The sequence below is a fragment of the Marmota flaviventris genome, chromosome 20 (assembly GCF_047511675.1).
Source record: "Marmota flaviventris isolate mMarFla1 chromosome 20, mMarFla1.hap1, whole genome shotgun sequence".
NCBI classification, from domain to species: Eukaryota; Metazoa; Chordata; class Mammalia; order Rodentia; family Sciuridae; genus Marmota; species Marmota flaviventris.
In genome coordinates this window covers 15,462,156-15,478,450 of record NC_092517.1, presented here as the reverse complement: position 1 = coordinate 15,478,450, position 16,295 = coordinate 15,462,156, and the positions used below count along the sequence as shown (strand labels likewise).

The 16,295-nt window shown below is 48.9% G+C and overlaps 1 protein-coding gene across 1 annotated transcript in view; it reads right to left on the bottom strand.

The window, feature by feature from the left end:
• Nucleotides 1-16,295, bottom strand: part of Slc6a11 (solute carrier family 6 member 11) — a 125,067-nt gene that overhangs the window by 86,443 nt on the left and 22,329 nt on the right. Inside the window, exon 5 of the mRNA XM_027931918.2 lies at nt 9,140-9,272. Coding sequence (XP_027787719.1) covers nt 9,140-9,272 — 133 coding nt within the window. The remainder of the gene's footprint in view (nt 1-9,139; nt 9,273-16,295) is intronic.

Here is a 16,295-nt window from a genome sequence, read left to right as displayed (position 1 = left end):
CCGAGCCGGCTGCCTGGGTGCTCTGCATGCATCTCATGAACGCTCTAGTTTCCTCTCTGAATGCAGACATCAGCCCCAGCCGCTGGGAGAGAGCCCTGCCACCAAGGCCGCTCTCCGGCTTGCTTCAGGCAGCAACAAAGGCCACTTGAGGGCCGAGGGACAGCGCTGCCCAGTTCCTTTCCTGGGCCTGTTCTCTGCTCTTTCACACATCTCTCCCTTTTATTCCCTCTGCCCCCCTTTTACTCTTGCTTTATGCCTCATTGAACCCATTAGACACTTTATAGGGTGCTCCTGAAGAATAAATTGTCTGTGTGGGGCTCCCCATGGTTTCCCCCGCTGGGGGGAAGGAGGAGCCTCCTGCAGCCCAATCCGGGCTGGGTCTGCACCTGGCAGCTGCAGGGTCTGCAAACCGCTGCCCACCTTCCCATCAGGCTGGGGCCCACCTGGCTCCACCCTGACCCCACGGGCTCTGACTCCATCCCCTCCCCTGGTCTGAAAGCACAAGCCCCCTGAGCCTCTGTCTTCTCATCTGTGCAATGGGTGTAACCGTAGTTCCTTCCTTGAGGCGTGCTCTGAGGCCTGAAGGGGTTAAGGCCTCAGAACACATCCCTGGTGGAAGAAGGCGCCCCCTCTGGCCTTTGCTTCAGTATTACCATTATCCAGACGGCATGGTCTGTTTGGGAGTCCTTGTGTCACCTCCAGTCCTTCCACTTGTTGGTGAATGAGGGAAAGCAATTAAAAAAAAAAAAAAAATCAATTCAAGGCTATTTGCAGCTGTTTCTGGGTGAGTGTGTCTGTCTGTGTGTGGGTTTTTTTTTTTTTTCTTTTCCTTCTTCCTCCTGCCTTGGTGTCCTAGAGCTATGAAAAGAATAAAAACAGAGCCCTAAAGCAGTGAAAAGGCATGATTCTTCTTAAAATCCCAGCTAATCCTGCAGCTTCCTTTAAAGGGGCAACGGGAGGAGGCGGGGAAGGATCAGAATTGTTTTTGCAGGGCCCTCCCCTCCCAACCACTGCTCCTGGAGACCAGGAAACGAGGGGCAAAAATCCATAAATCATCCACCGAGAGGAGGACAGGAGGAGGACCAGGCAGGAGGGAGAGCAGGGAGTGACAGCCAGCTGGGGAGGTGGCCTGGGAGCAACGGGAGGGGACACGGTGACTATCTGGTGGGCGGGGATGGCTGTCTATGGAGGGCAGAGCGTCTAGGCCAGAGGTTGGGTGGTCACTCTCATTTAAAAGGTGACGTCTCAGAATCCTACGCTGCAGTGCGTCCTACAGAATGAGGATGCCCACCCGGAACCGGGGCTCCATCTGAGCACCTCTCTCCATCCCGCGACCATCAAGTCCCTGAGGTCTGTGGCCCCTGTCCCCCACCAATCCATCCACATCAAGCATCTGAAGGCAGCTTGGAAAGAAGAAAACCAAACCATGCTCCCCTCCCACTTAAAAAACATTCAGGGGCTCTCTGCAGGACTCAGAATGAAATCCTCCTCGATTCTTCGTGGCCTATGAGACCTGACCGCTGCCTGTGTCTCTGCTCGTCTCCTGCCGCTGTCTCCCTCCATCACTGATTCCAGGCCTGGCTGTGTTTTGCCTCTCAAATTCACCAGGACCTCTCCACCTGAGAACCTCATGGTGCTCCATTCTGTCCTGCCCTTCCTGTGGTATGCAGAGGCTCTGTCCTCTTTGGGGAGGTCCCACCCTTTCACTGCCTGCTCCCTCCCTCCTGCCGCATTTTCTGAAACTTATTTTCCACCTCTGACCTCAAAGACCATAAGCTCCAGGGTCTGGTTCATTCACCACTGAAAAGGAGCCCTAGTCTAGTACCTGGAATATAGTAGGTGCACGATAAACACTCAGGGGATGAGTGACAGAATGACTGTGTGAACGAACAGCATCCCTAGCAAACTTGAGCATCTCGATAGAAAAGACAAAACACTTTGGGCTAAAAGGAGGAGATTTTAAGGATTCTTCAGAAAAGCTTTCCATTGCAAACCACCAGTGCCACTTCTCAGTGTCCCAGCAGCCATACTTTGGATGACAGTAACTTTCATATTCATTTCTTGTAAAGTGGGAAAGTTTACATAAATTAGTTCATGAGGTTAGACTATACTATTGGTCCACAGATGACTTCTGTCAAAGATCAGATCCTGAATACAAGTTGAATAAACAAACTTCATCAAAAAAGACTGGGGACCAGCCAGGTGCAGGGGTGCTCACTTGTAATCCCAGTGACTCTGGAGGCTGAGGCAGGAGGATCACAGGTTGGAGGGCAGCCTCAGAAATTTAGTAAGATTCTGTTTCAAAATAAAACAAATTTTAAAAGACTGGGGATGGGCTGGGGCTGGGGCTCAGTGGTAGAGCACTTGCCTGGCATGTGTGAGGCACTGGATTCGATTCTCAGTACCACGTAAGATAAATAAAGGACTATCAACAACTAAAAAAAAAAAAAAAATTAAAAAAATTTTTTAAAAAAGACTGGGGATATTGCTCAGTTTTGGTAAAGAGCCCCTGGGCTCAATTTCCAGTATCCCCTCCAAAAAGAAAGGGAAGGAAAGAAAGGAAAAAAAATAATTCTTGGGATCAGAAATGCTTTGGATTTTGTTTTTTTTTTTGGTCGACTTTTGGAATATTTGCATATACATACTGAGATATCTTGGGAATAGGACCCAAGTCTAAATATGAATTCATTTGTTTCAAATACCTCTTCTAAAACCACCTATGTTTTTAATAATCTGGTGCACCAAACAAAGCTTCACAATGTGAAAGGTTCCACTTGTAGCATCATCTCAGCGCTGAAAAAGCTTTGTTTGAATTTGGAGCATTTTGGACTTCAGATTTTTGGATCAGTGATATTGAACCTGTATGTTAGGTTTTGTGGGTCACATAGTTTCTGTTGCCATTGTTCAACTCTGCCATTTTAGTAGCACAAAAGCAGCCAAAGATAATGTGAACAAATGGATGTGTCTATGTTCCAATAAAACTTTACTTCTAAACACAGGCAGTTGGCCCTCAAGGCATAGACAACCAAATGTTGAATTATATCAGGCCTAACAGAGCCACAAGAGGAGGATACGTAGTAATACAAAGTTTCTTTTCAGGATTTTGTTTATTTATTTATTTAGTTTTTGAACAGGGGATTGAACCCAGGGAGGCTTTACCACTGAGCCACATCTCTAGCCCTTTTAATTTTTTATTTTGAGACAGAGTCTCAATAAGTTGCGTAGGGCCTTTCAGTCTTCAACAAATATGTATAGAGTTACTAAGAAAATAGCCCCAAACTGTAACATTATTGTATAGGCTTTAGTGTGATAAAATAGAATGAAAAGAAGAACCCCTCAAAATAATTTGAAATTATTGTTTTGTAGAATATGAAGAACTCAGGTGCATCATGTACATCCTGGTGAGATGCTTGAGCAAAAGGGATAGTTCTGAGATCAATTTTCCCGCAGGAGGTACTGGGGAGCTACTGAATGCTCAATGCTTGCTGAATGTGTAAGTGGGTGTGACTTAATAGTTTCAGATCTCTGAGACCAGGAAGAGGAGCAGCAGTGGCAGGTGGCAGCAGTGGGAAAGATGACTTTGGGTGATCAACAAAATAGGGATACACAGGAAAACCACAAAGATGTCTCCACATTCTGGTCACTTCGTTTCAAATATCCTGAGTGAAAATGAAAGCTGACAAGCCACGATTTAGAAGTTTCCTTCTAAAGAAAGCAAATATTTCAGCATCCTGTTTCTCAGGACTTAATATATGATTGAGAAAGGTTTTTTTTTTTTTTTTTTTTTTTGGGGGGGGGGGCGGTCCCAGGGATTGAACTCAGGGGCACTTGGCCACTGAGCCATATCCCCAGCCCTATTTTGTATTTTATGTAGAGACAGGGTCTCCCTGAGTTGCTTAGCCCCTAACTTTCGCTGAGGCTGGCTTTGAACTTGCAATCCTCCTGCCTCAGTCTCCCAAGCCACTGGAATTATAGGCATGTGCCACTGTGCCTGGCTGAGACAGTATTTTTTTTTAAAGTCCATAGGGAATTTCTAGAATTTCCAATAGAGTCTAGAAAGTGAAAGAATAGTTATATAGCACTAAAACTGCAGCTATTTTACTGGGGCAGGCAGCACATGCCTGTAATCTGAGCGGTTTAGGAGGCTGAGACAAGAGGATCTTGAGTTCAAAGCTAGCCTCAGTAACCATGAGGCGCTAAGCAACTCAGTGAAACCCTGTCTCTAAATAAAATACAAAAGAGGACTGGGGATGTGGCTCAATGGTTCAGTGCCTCTGACTTCAATTTCCAGTACCAAAAAAGAAAAAAGAAAGAAAGAAAAAATTAATAAGTGCCTCCCATATGCTCAGAACTACCAGGGACATGTTGCCTTGAATGTGCACATTCCTTCCCTGCTGGAGGTACAGAACAAAGGAAGACCTTAATTAGGGAAGGCAGACACACCCAGGTTTGAATCTTACCTCTGCCCCTTGCAAGCAGGTAGCCTTGAGCAAACTTCACCACACACTCTGAGCCTCCACTTCTATAAAACAGGGTTTCCACTTAAGGAAACCCAGATGCCTCCTGGCTCTGACATGCAATATGGCAATATTCTGGGAGACAATTCTCAGCCATTAGAATCCCCAGGTTTTTACAATCTGCTTGGCTTAGCTGTTATATTTTTTAATGCCAGCACTATCTGCATTAGGAATGCTTTCCTGGTTGTGTCCTGCCCTAGAGGGCTGCAGGCTTTGTAGGGTTCAGACCAACCACTGTCTTCACCACGGTATCCCCAACCTCCCCCACAGAGCTAGAAGCATGGGTGGAACTCAGGCTTTCTATATGGGTTTACAAAGCGACAGGTACAGAGCAGGCTCCTTGCTGTGCACTTAAGCTGGGACTTTTGAATACCTCTCTGGCTCCGAGGAGGTTCTCTAAGACTATGGATCACTCTCTGACGCTGGGGCAATCTGGAACACTACCTCTGTGGTGTTAGTTGTCTCCAGGGGAGATGCTGATGCCAGCAAAGCCTCTGTGGTCCATGCATTGACGACTCTGCTACAGAGCACTGCTGGGACTTCACTTGGGGTGTTCCCACCGCCTCACCTGTTTATGTGTCACTTGGTCCCAAATCCGTTTGCTGAAAGGCCGGATTTATGATGTCTACCTCCTGAGCACAGGAAGTGCTGGCTGCATTGGGCTGAAGTTGAAGGTACAGTTTTCATCTTGGAGGTAAGAGGGCACTAGGAACCAATGCATGGATTTTATCCCAGTCTTCTGCTTCCCACCAGAGTGTCCTTGAGCCAGTTACTTAATCCCTTAAATGAATGTTTATGATACACAGAAATTTCTGCTGAGGTCTGACCACGGGAAGCAGGCTGGACCCTCCAGGGAGGAGACGAAGATGGAATGGCAACTCAGTTACCACCTGGACGATACCAGGGGAGTGGATCTGTCCCTCCTTTACAGCTCCATGAAAGTGGCTCTGCTTAGGGTCCCGTGGTCAGGGGGCCATGGGCCACTCTGCCTGCTTTGGAAGTCTCAGATGACCCAGTGTTTTATTTTTAGCTGTTTTTGTACAGAACCCAAAAGACCTTTGGACACTGGGCTCATCTCCAAGGTGAAGCAGGTAATAAACAGAAACAAATGTGCCACATCGTCCTCTGAAGAGTTCACTTGATGATTCAGGGATTCCTGGACCCCTCTTCAACTGTCAAGACATGACCCACTGGACCTCATCATTTATAAAGTGCTGGGGGTCTAGGCTCCTGTTGCCTGCCTGACACTATATGACCTTGGACTAGTCCCTTCCCCTCTCTGACCCTCAGTTTGTTCATGCATAAAGTAAGGGAACGGGTGGACCGGATGGTTTCTAAGGAATTTCACATTTCCTCCTGGATGCTAATGGTGGCCTTGGGTGTGGGACATGTAGCGATCTATGAAACCCAGCCTTCAAGAAGACCCTTGGCTCATTAGATTCAGCATTTCCCTTAAAAGCACCATTTAGATACTGCAACCAACAATCACAGAGAACCTATGATATGTTCAGCTATCTCATTAATCGCCTCTTTCTAACCAGCCCACAGGAAAATCATTAATTGAACCAACATTACAGAGGGCAGTGTAACAATGACATATCCAGAATATGAGCTGTGAAGTCACCAATGCTTGGATTTTCATTCCAATCTTCTGCTTCCTACTGGAGGGTCCTTGAGCAAGTTACCTCATCCCTTCAAGCCTCAGTTTCCTCTTCCATAAAATGGACATGCTAATAGCTCCTGCCTCACATGGTTGTTCCACATGCCTGAGTGGCACAGGCATGTGAAACAGGATGAAATGCTCGATAAATAATTAACTATTTGGGGCAGGGGTTGAGGCTCAGCGGTAGAGCGCTCGCCTAGGGTGTGCGAGACCTGGGTCCGATCCTCCGCACCACATAAAAATAAATACATAAATAAAATAAAAGTATTGTGTCCAACTACAACTAAAACATTAAAAAACAGTAATTAACTATTTACTGTGGATCATTGTCACTACTGCTACCGTTACCACTTCTACTGGAGATGAGAAAACGGAGGCTCGGGAAGATGTGTGTAGGGTGATCACTGAAAACAACACAAGGTTCCCACGTCAATCAAAAGCCCAAGAGAGGCAAGGATAGGGTAGCTCTGTGGTCAGCGCTGAGGTGCAGAGTTGCCATACCACTATTTCCAGGCTGCTTAATGGCTCCTATCCTCTGGCTGTCCACCTACAGAGACGTCAACGACTTCCCCCACTGGGGAGGTGTGATGCACTCACATAGAAGGAAGACACCTAGCAGAATGCCAAGTGTGTAAAAGACAGGACGAATGGTTATTTCCTCGCCTTCCCCACAAGCCTCTTTGGAAATCTCCTAGACCAAAGCCTGCCTGCCTTTCTTGGAAACCCCAGTTCTCACACTGTAATTCTCCAACACTTGGGCTCCGTCACCCAGCCAGGGGCCATGTGGCCCCACCATGATACTGAGCTTTCTCCTGAGGGTTGGGTGGAAACATTTGCCCTGACCCAAGAGGTGGAGGCCACATGTGGGCACAGCCAGTGTACCAAAACTTCATCCAGGAAGCCCTTCTCCTGACCACATAAAGTCCTGCAAGGCCCCACGGGCCTCCACATGGATTCCCAAGAAGTGGTGGCCGTGGAAGCCATGGTAACAATACCTCTTCCCTTCTCTAAGCCACCATAGGCACGTTTACATGTTACCTGGGTGGGACTCCAGCTGTGCTGTACTCGATTTTGGAAACACGATGAATAATGCTAAGTGTGTGGTAGATACCTCAGAAACTACTTCTCTTGAATGAATATGTTTTATCTTTATACAACAAAAAATTTACAAGTCCCCATTTAATCCTTATCAACTATGAGTCACACACACTGCTAAGCACTCAATGGCACATCCTCGCAGTTGACTCTCACTCAGTGCGCTCTCTTGCCCACCTCGCTGCTTAGAAGGGGAAATGGAAACTTGGAGACGTGAACTGATGTGCCCCAGGTCACGGCGAGTGAGTGACAGACCTGGGGTCTGAGTGCTGACTGCAGACCCTGCTTCTTAACCCCTCCACTGGGTCCCCTCTTCTTTGGCCAGAAGAGGCAGCAAAGAGGGGAACGAGGAACAGCCTGGATGCAGACCGAAGTCAAATATTAATGCGACGATTTTATGTTTGGAAAAAGAGGCGAGTCCTTTTGCTTTTATGATACAAGCTAGAGGAAGCAAACAGGAGCAGAATCACCGTGGCTGAAGGGACATGCGTGTTCCCGTTCTACTTTCTGTGGTCCCCAGGCACCAGTATGACTAGGTTTAGTAAACCCTCCTTCTTCACATGCTGCTCTATTCTCCTAACCTCCCCACACAGGCCAGCCCACCTCTAATGTTCCAGTAGTTTCCCCTTTATCCTACCCACCCCTGTAGGAATGAAGCAGACCCATCTTTTGCATAAGGGCCCCAAGTGGTTAAGCTCCCATTTCCTTGAAGGCTTTATCTCCAGCCCCCTGCCCCAGCCAAATACTTAGAACCCGGCTTATGAGAAACATGTCAATCACAACCAGGAGGCCAAGGAGTGATGGGGGCTCACTCAGGCATACAGAATGCTTCATCTGTCTCTTTCCTGTGACGCAAGAAAGAGGAAACTAACAGCTCTGAGACTTAGCCACAGCATCAGGGGCAATAAGGAATGGTGGGGACTGTGGCCATCCAGAACATTCCCAGGAGGAAGAGGCTACTGGTCACTCACCCACGTGCTGCTCTGGGTATGCCAAGTCTGGTGTGGCCAAATCTTACTGTCCAAGGGATAAGAGGATCAGAATTTCTATGTGAAATCTCCTAATTTCTAAATGTTGGCATTTAATTCCCTGTGCCCTACCCCTTCTGTTTTTTTTGAAGTAAAATAGATAAGTGAGCTGGATTTGTCCAGGAAATTCACATTTCTAACCTCTGTATTGATCCTTAGGGCACATGATATGCTCACTGGCCAAAGGTTTCTGTGCTTCCCTAGAGTTCTGGCTTCCCCTGTGGTTTAGGTAAGGCTGTGCCTTGGGTGCTGGCCACAGTCCTGTTACACGTGTAACTTCCAGGCCAATGTGGTTATGAGCTGGCCGCCTTCTTCCACTTCTCTTCCCCTAATCAGGTGGCAACCCTGAAGGCCACCTGGTTGGTGCATGTGGCACAGTGAGACTGCAAGATGGAAGCTGTTGCTCTTCCCTCCACAGACTGCAGGTGAGTGAGAAAGACGGTCTGTCAGTGGCGACGGCCGGCACCCCCTGCCCTGGTGCATGCCTGGAGCTGTGTCTTGATAAAAGAATCAATCCTAGCAGTTTAGCATTTCCCACTTTAACTCCACCTTATCTCATGTGGCTCTCAACTCAAAAAGGATCAGACGTTTCACAGATGAGCAAACGGAAGCTCAGAAGGTAAAAAAGCACATCCTAGAGGTGCGCAGCAGATACGCAGTGGAGCTAACTCTGGGCTCCGGGGTGGACTTCCAGTCCAGTGCTCTTCCTGACACCCAACTTAAAAGTTGGTATTCACAATCAGAACCCTGTGGCATGTTCCGGGTCAACTGTGAGCTTACACAAGGACGGTTCACGCCTTCTACTGCCCGCGGTCGTTCAAGGTGAGAACTCTTACCTTTCCTGTCGACTTGGTCCCCTTCCAGATACAGAAGTAGCAGATGGTCCAGGCTGCCAGGAGACACAAGGCCAGCTCCCAGCGGAGGTTCCCAATGTGCTCGATCCCATCAGAGATGGCCAGGACCCGGCGCCTGCAGAGGGAAGGCAGAGAGTCATGGGGCTGAAGATGGCCCACTGCGGTCCACGTGCAGCAAAGCCAAGCCTGAAGGGAAGGGATGCACCCACCCCTGCCATTCGCCAAGCATCCTCTCTAAGCCAAACGCTGGGCTGGGCCTGGTTGTCTCAAAGAAATGAGAATTAGCCCCTGGCCTCTATGAATCCTCTCTCCTGGGGGCAAAAAGATGTGGCTCAGGGTGTTAGGGAAGACCAGAGCCACCTATCTTGAGGGTGCCTGGGAGACCGTGTTACCATCCACAACTTTCCATATTCCTAAGGGAAGACTGCATACCCCCATCCTGACAAACTCAAGGGTAACCACAGGACTTGCTTCAGGCAGGCGGCATGGTTCACCAGCCTCCCTTTCCCTTGTTATCATTATTGAAACATTGAAAAGTGTCAAGATACAGCCTCAAGAAGCCTGAGTCCCTGAAGAATAACCTGAGCTCTCATGCCATCCCAAGTCACAGATGAAATATGCAAGAATTAAACTTTGTTGTTTTAAGCTATGTTGCTCTCTGAGCACTTGTTACTGCAGCAAAAACCATCCCATCCTGACTGCTTCAGGGAGTTTGGAAATGTTCCTGACAGAAATGATGTGTGAAGCCCTTTTTGAAAGATGAGTGGAACTGAGCCAATAGAAAGAGGGAATAGATATTATTTTAGGTCAAGGAAATGGGCTGAGCTAAACTCAGAAGAAGGGGCGGGTGCACTTCGGGAACAGAGAGTTGAGTGTGCAGAGCGGGAGAGAGGAAATAGCAGGAAGGGTAAAAAGGGAAGGTATACCTGGAGCCTTTGATATCATGCCATAGGTTAAGGGTATCCCAGAGGGCCCAGGCCACAAGACAGTGGGGACCTGGGTGTGCTGGGCGAATGTCTCCAGCCACAGCCTTCCCTTGGAACCCATCAATTCTTCAGAGTCAACACAGGCCTGGCTCCCAGAGACCATGCCTGGGTTTGTGTTTCTTTAAAGTCAAACGCGCCACGCTCCATATTGTGCAGAGCCATGGCACCAACACAAACCCCCCCTAAACTTGCTCCACGAACCCCATTCTGGCTGCCAAACCACCCCCCACCAGTCTGTGCCAGTCCGCTCGGTGCTCTGAGAATGTCCTCTGAGAAAGGAGCTCCCATCCCACCAAGCATGAAAGCAGCCCTCAGTGTCTGTCTCCCTGGGAATCCGCTCCGGGCCTGATTCTGCATTAATTACTCAATGACACCAATTAGCACTGGTCAGCAGGCTTCCTCCAGCCCCAACCCCCACGGGAGAAATCAGGCAGGCCCCCAAACAAAATCAGACTATGTGCAGAATCAGAGTTACTAGAAAGGAAACCAGATTTTTGGATCAGGAGAAGCGGGAACAGCCATTTCAATACACCTTTACTGAGCACCTAATATGTGCCAGGCACGCTATTAGATACTGAGGATTAAAGGTAAGCATGATATGACTTTGACACTCTTCTAGGAGAAGTTGGATAGAAAAGAAGCTCAAGCTACTACTTCTTCCAAGAAAGAAGCCACTCACTTATGGTAATGACCTTTACTTGATTTGCTTCTTTTGTGTTAGCTCTCCTGCTTGATTTGGTTTAAAAATGTTAGGCATTATTACAGAAGAGGATTTTAAGAGAATCCATATTATAACAGTAGGATATCCCAGTATATGGTCCTTACATTGCTTGCCAGAAATACATTCTTGAGACCTACCCCAGACCCATGGAACCCCAATCTTCGCAGAATGGCTTCCAGTGAGCTACAAACCCAGTTTCTAAACCACAATGAGGTTTGAGCACCACAGAGGGAGATTTCCTGGTCATAAAGGAATGAGCTACAAATGCCATCCAAGTGTTTTTTTTTTTTTTAAGTAAAGGGAAATTGGGAAGGAAGCATCTATTTTCTTCCTCTTCTGGTTCAGTTGCATTTATCTTTCAAAGTGTGGCTCAATATCTTCCTCCAGGAAACCTTCCCACACCCCCTGAAGTAGTCAGGATAGGTTGGATTATGCTGCAGCAACAAGAGCTCCCAAACATCTCAATAGCATAAAACAATGAAGTCTATTTCTTGCTCATACTATAAGGATCCTTTGAGAAGTTACTGCAGGGATAGATTTTCTCCCTAGAAATAGACTCTTTTGAGATTCTTTAAGGAATTTGAGGGTATCCACCAACTCTCTTGTCCCCAAATTAGGAGGCTCATAGCTGACATATACATACTGCTTTACATATAGTCACCCAAAGCAATCCCAGTGACAGCCCATCAGGTGGTGAGTGAGAAGGTATAACCAGAGTTAACAAGGAAACTGGGTCACGGCAGATGGTAATAACCTGGGTGTGCCCTGACTCTCTTGCTCCCGACTCAGAACTTTTCATGAAAGACATACTTACAGGGCCTCCATAGCTAGTAGGGGCACATGCACATATATTCATGCATTTTTTAAATATATAACTTTACTATTTTTTATGTGGTGCTGAGTATAGAACCCAGTGAGTGTCTCGCGTGTGCTAGGCAAGTGCTCTACCACTGAGCCATCACCCCGCCCCATCCGTGCATTCTTTGATATACTTGTCTTTTGAACCGGAGACACGGATATTAAAACTGCATAGGGATGGAGTGAGACAGGATGGGCAGAGCTGCCAGGAGTGAGCTGGCTTCGGTCCCCTCTCTTCCGTATTCTGGATGCTACCAACTTTTGAGTCCTGCAGTCTGCCCTGGTGCCCTCTCATGTAACTGAACAACCTCATTGTCAGAACGGGAAGCAGAGCGCTGAAAGCCACGGAGGATGAATTTACTGATACTGATTTTCACCAGGAATGGACCTTCAGTTTCCAGAAAAAAAAAAAAAAGCGGGGCTCAGCAGCCAGTTCTCGGCCTGCAGGGTTGTTTTGAAACCCACAGGGCAGCCTTTGAGAGTGTGGGGGCTGGGACAATCAACTCTGAGACTTGGGGGAAGGCACAGCTCTTTCTGGGAAAAAGTTTTCTTAATGACCCTCCCTGATGAAGCACTGAGACAGAAGAGAGGTCTGAATAAGGAAGAATTCACTGCCAACATGCTGGCCAGCCAGGGCCCAGGAACGAACCTCCCAACAGCATTCGGGACGTAGGAAGTGCAGATGATGAGGTAGGCCTCTACAGGGAGATTCATGTATGCAAATAATATTTATTGCATATCTATTATATGCCAAGCATTACAACAGATTCTTCCTGAAGCACCTTTTTCAGGCCATAGCAACATATTTCTGGAGATTTCCACCCAGATGCTAAAATCAGAGTTTGGAGGTATAGTGTCCAGGCACCTCCAGCCCTTGGCACAAGCAGAGACACGCTGGGCTCAAATCCCAGCTCTGCATCTTGCCAGTTGCTCTATCTTAGGTAGATGACATCACCTGTCTAGTCTTAGCTTCCTCCCTACCTGTAAAATGGGAATAAGGATGTCTACCTTCCATGGCTCTCCAAGCATACATGAATCTAACCCACCCCTATCCCTGAGACTGGTTCAAAAACCATTGCCATCTCAAGGATGGGAAAATGGGGTGCAGAATGGCTAAGGAACTCGACAGAAGTCACATCAGGAGCATGCCAACAGGGCTTCAACTAGAGTCCAGGGGTTCTGGCTGCAGAGCCCACACTTTTTGCCCCCGGTTCCTCCTAACCCTGGAATCACTCACTGCCTTCCTCGTTCTTTATAGACTAAAGCTACAGTCCACGCACACCACAAAGCTATCTTGTATGTCTCTGTGCGCCAGATAAAAGGAGTGTATCGCACCAGCCATTCATGTAGGTATTAAGTTATTCAAGTAATTCTTATGAAAGTGCCCCCAAGCACACCAGGTACTGTGCCAAGCCCAGAGGTCCTGAAAGAGGCAGAGAAGGAGCAGTCAGAGCATACAGCACGGAGAGGTGAGGGTGGTGAAGCCCGAGGCAAGGCAGGGGACCTTCTCTGAGGACTGAGGGCAGTATCAGAGTTTTGGGGGATGGGGCTGGGTCCTTCAAAGTAGGAGGAAAGCTAGCAAAGAAGGTGGGGGCACTTGGGGCAGAAAGGCCACCAAGGGCAAAAGCTGAGAAGCTGCAGAGAAAGCTCTGTGAGGCCAGGGAAGGGCTTGGTGTCTCTGGTCGGTGCAGCCAAGTGGTGGTGACAAGTGGGGCCAGGATGAGGTGCAGTGTGGGCCTTGCTGAGGGGCTGGGGCTGCATCCTGAGGATGGAGGAAGCCTAGAAGGGTCTAAATAGGGATGAGACCCTACCAGATGTATGTTTCAGGAAACCCTCTTTGGCTGTAGCAGGAAGCATGGGCAGGAAGGGTGGGGCAGGGCAGGTGGCCCAATGCAGAGGATTTTGCCTTCAGGCAATTAATGGGGAGGGTCTGGGTCCAGGGATGGGAAAGGTACTGGAGAGAAATGAATGAGTTTGAATGTGGTGGAGGAGAAAGTGACTGCCTGGCATGGTGGGTAGCGGAGAAAGAGGGCTGGGCTGGCACCAGGTTCCCGCTGTGGATGCCCGGACAGATGAGGAGGGCGGGTCATCATCTGAGCAGGTGTGAGGCAGCAAACAGGGTGAAGGAGAAGGTGGTAAATGGCCAACTGTTAAGACAAAATGATTCTGAGGTGAGGGCGGGGCAGGGGGCACCACCAGGTCCATGCAACACCCAGAAGCTACCGGGTCTCTGGGTGCAAAACTTTGATGAGAGAGGCAGGGAGGACATTCACACTTGAGGTCCTTAAGAGCTAAGGAAGGGGAGGAGACAGGTCCTGCACCTGAGTCCTCAGAATCCCGACATTCGAGGGTACAGAGAGGAACGGAGGAGCCCTTGAAGGAGGCCAAGAGTGAGTGGGCAGAGAGCCAGAGGGGTGACCATACGAGGGGTGTCCCCAGAGGCAAAGGGAGATGGAGTCTCCTGGGGTCAATCAGCTCAGTGCCAAATGCCCTGGTGCAGCCTAGGGTGAGACGGGAGAAGGGCCTGGTGGGGGAGACTGGGTGGGGGAGCAGATGGATGGGGGGACCCTAAGTGAGGTGGCTCTTTTTAGGAAGTTTAGCTCTGGCAGGAAACTGCAGGGGCCATGGGGTTCCCAGCCTGTCTTAGCCATGCTTGTTTTCGGGTTGGAGTGACCGGGATGGTACATGGGGAGGGAGAAGTTTCCAGAAGGGAATGAGGATGAGAGAGGAGGAAAGCGGGTAATGGCTTTAAGATGCGGCAGAGAAAGAATCCACAGGTGGAGGAGTTAGGGGTGGAGACATCCTTTCCACAGGGCTGGGAGGGAGGGAAGGAGCGGGAGGAAACCAAGAGGTGAACTAAAAGCAAACGGAATGCGTCCACATTAAGAAACGGAGGAAGGAACCAAATGGAAAAGAGCTGGCAGTGGAGGGTGCTATGGGAGAGGCTCCCGTCCCCCTTTGCTCTGTCCTCACAGCCACTAACTGATGCTAGGAGATCATCACAGTTGGCTCTGTCTCTGCAGGGCACTGGTTCCAGGAGCCCTGCAGACACCACGTCCACGACTGCTCGAGACCCTTATAAAGGATGGCACAGTATTCGCACATAACCTGTGCACATCCTCCTGTGTACTTGAAGTCATTTCAAGATTACCGCCACTGCCCAAGAAGATACAAGCGATATGCAAATAGTTAATGCACTGTATTGTTTAGGCAATGCCAAGGGGAAATAAAAGGTCTGACAGGTATAATTTTTTCTAAATATTTTCAATCCATGCTCGGTTGAATCCTGGGGTTCAGAACCCATGGAGGGCCGACGACTGACCCCTTTTATATATTGAGAAACTGAAGCCCAGGGAGGTGAAGCCAATTGCCCAGCTTGCCCGAGTCAGAATTTGGAACCAAGTTCTTTTCTGATACCGACACACCTGCTTCCCTCCTGGTGTCTCACAGACACAGAGGGGCGGGCTCTGGGGAGAGGAAAACTGCCTCTCAGAGCAGCCAGGGCTGGTGTGACCAGAGACAGCCAAGCTGGAGAACAGCATGGGCCCCTCCCTCCAACTGGGAGCCTGGGAGAGGCCCTGCGGGAACAGCTCCCAGCCCAGCCTGGGGAGGCCTCATCTTCATGCCCTGCACGGAGCCCACAAACAGATCACCTTTCTTTAACCTGCCATGGAGGAAAGTGCTGCCAGGGACGTAGAGACTGCCCTAAAAGCTGGCATGGAGGCGAAGCTATAAATAGCTTTGCTTGGTCTCCCAAAGCAACCAACGCACCAACAAAAAAAGGCCCATCACCAAAACAAGTGTGCTTTTCCTGCCCCTGGTGGGGAGGGGGAACTGCCTTGGGGATTCTGCTCACAGTTTTCAGTGCAGAGAGAAGGGCAGTTCCCCCAGTTTTTCCCGTGCATGGGGGCAGGGGGACTCCTATAATGTCCACAGCACAGGGCCCGAAACCAAGCTGAGGATGCAGATAGAGCGAGGCCCCTTCTCGGCATGAATTTTAGGGCTTGGCATCATGCATTCCTTGTGTGGACACTTACTGAGTGCCACCTATATGATGAGCACCCCTAAGGATCATAACTATAGGGACAAATGAGCATGCTGCTCTGCCCTCGGGGAGATTATTATACATGGGTCACAAGACTCCACGGGCAGTGACAGCTGCCATGTCCCACCTGCCCGCTAGGGCCTAGCATACCAAGTGCAGAAGGTCATCTCACCTTCCTAGCATCTTCTGAGGGGAGGGCAACTCTTCTTCCTATTTTATGGATAAGAAAACTGTGGCTTAGGGAGAGGTGACATGTCCAGGAAGGCAGAGACAGAACAGGGAGCCACGTATGTTGAATTCCAGTGAGAGTTCAGAACCTCCACCTTATCTTGGGGGAGATGGACCAGAATTGTATCCTTGTGAATAGAGTCAGGACCTCTGGGAGCCAAGGAGCAGAACTGAGAACCTAAATTGGCCTGAGGAGTCTGAAGTGACCTTTCCAATTTCTTCTATCCTTGCAGAAACCTGGGTGTGGTGACATATCCAGTGACTTGGGAGACTGAGGCAAGAGGATAGTAAGTTTGAGGG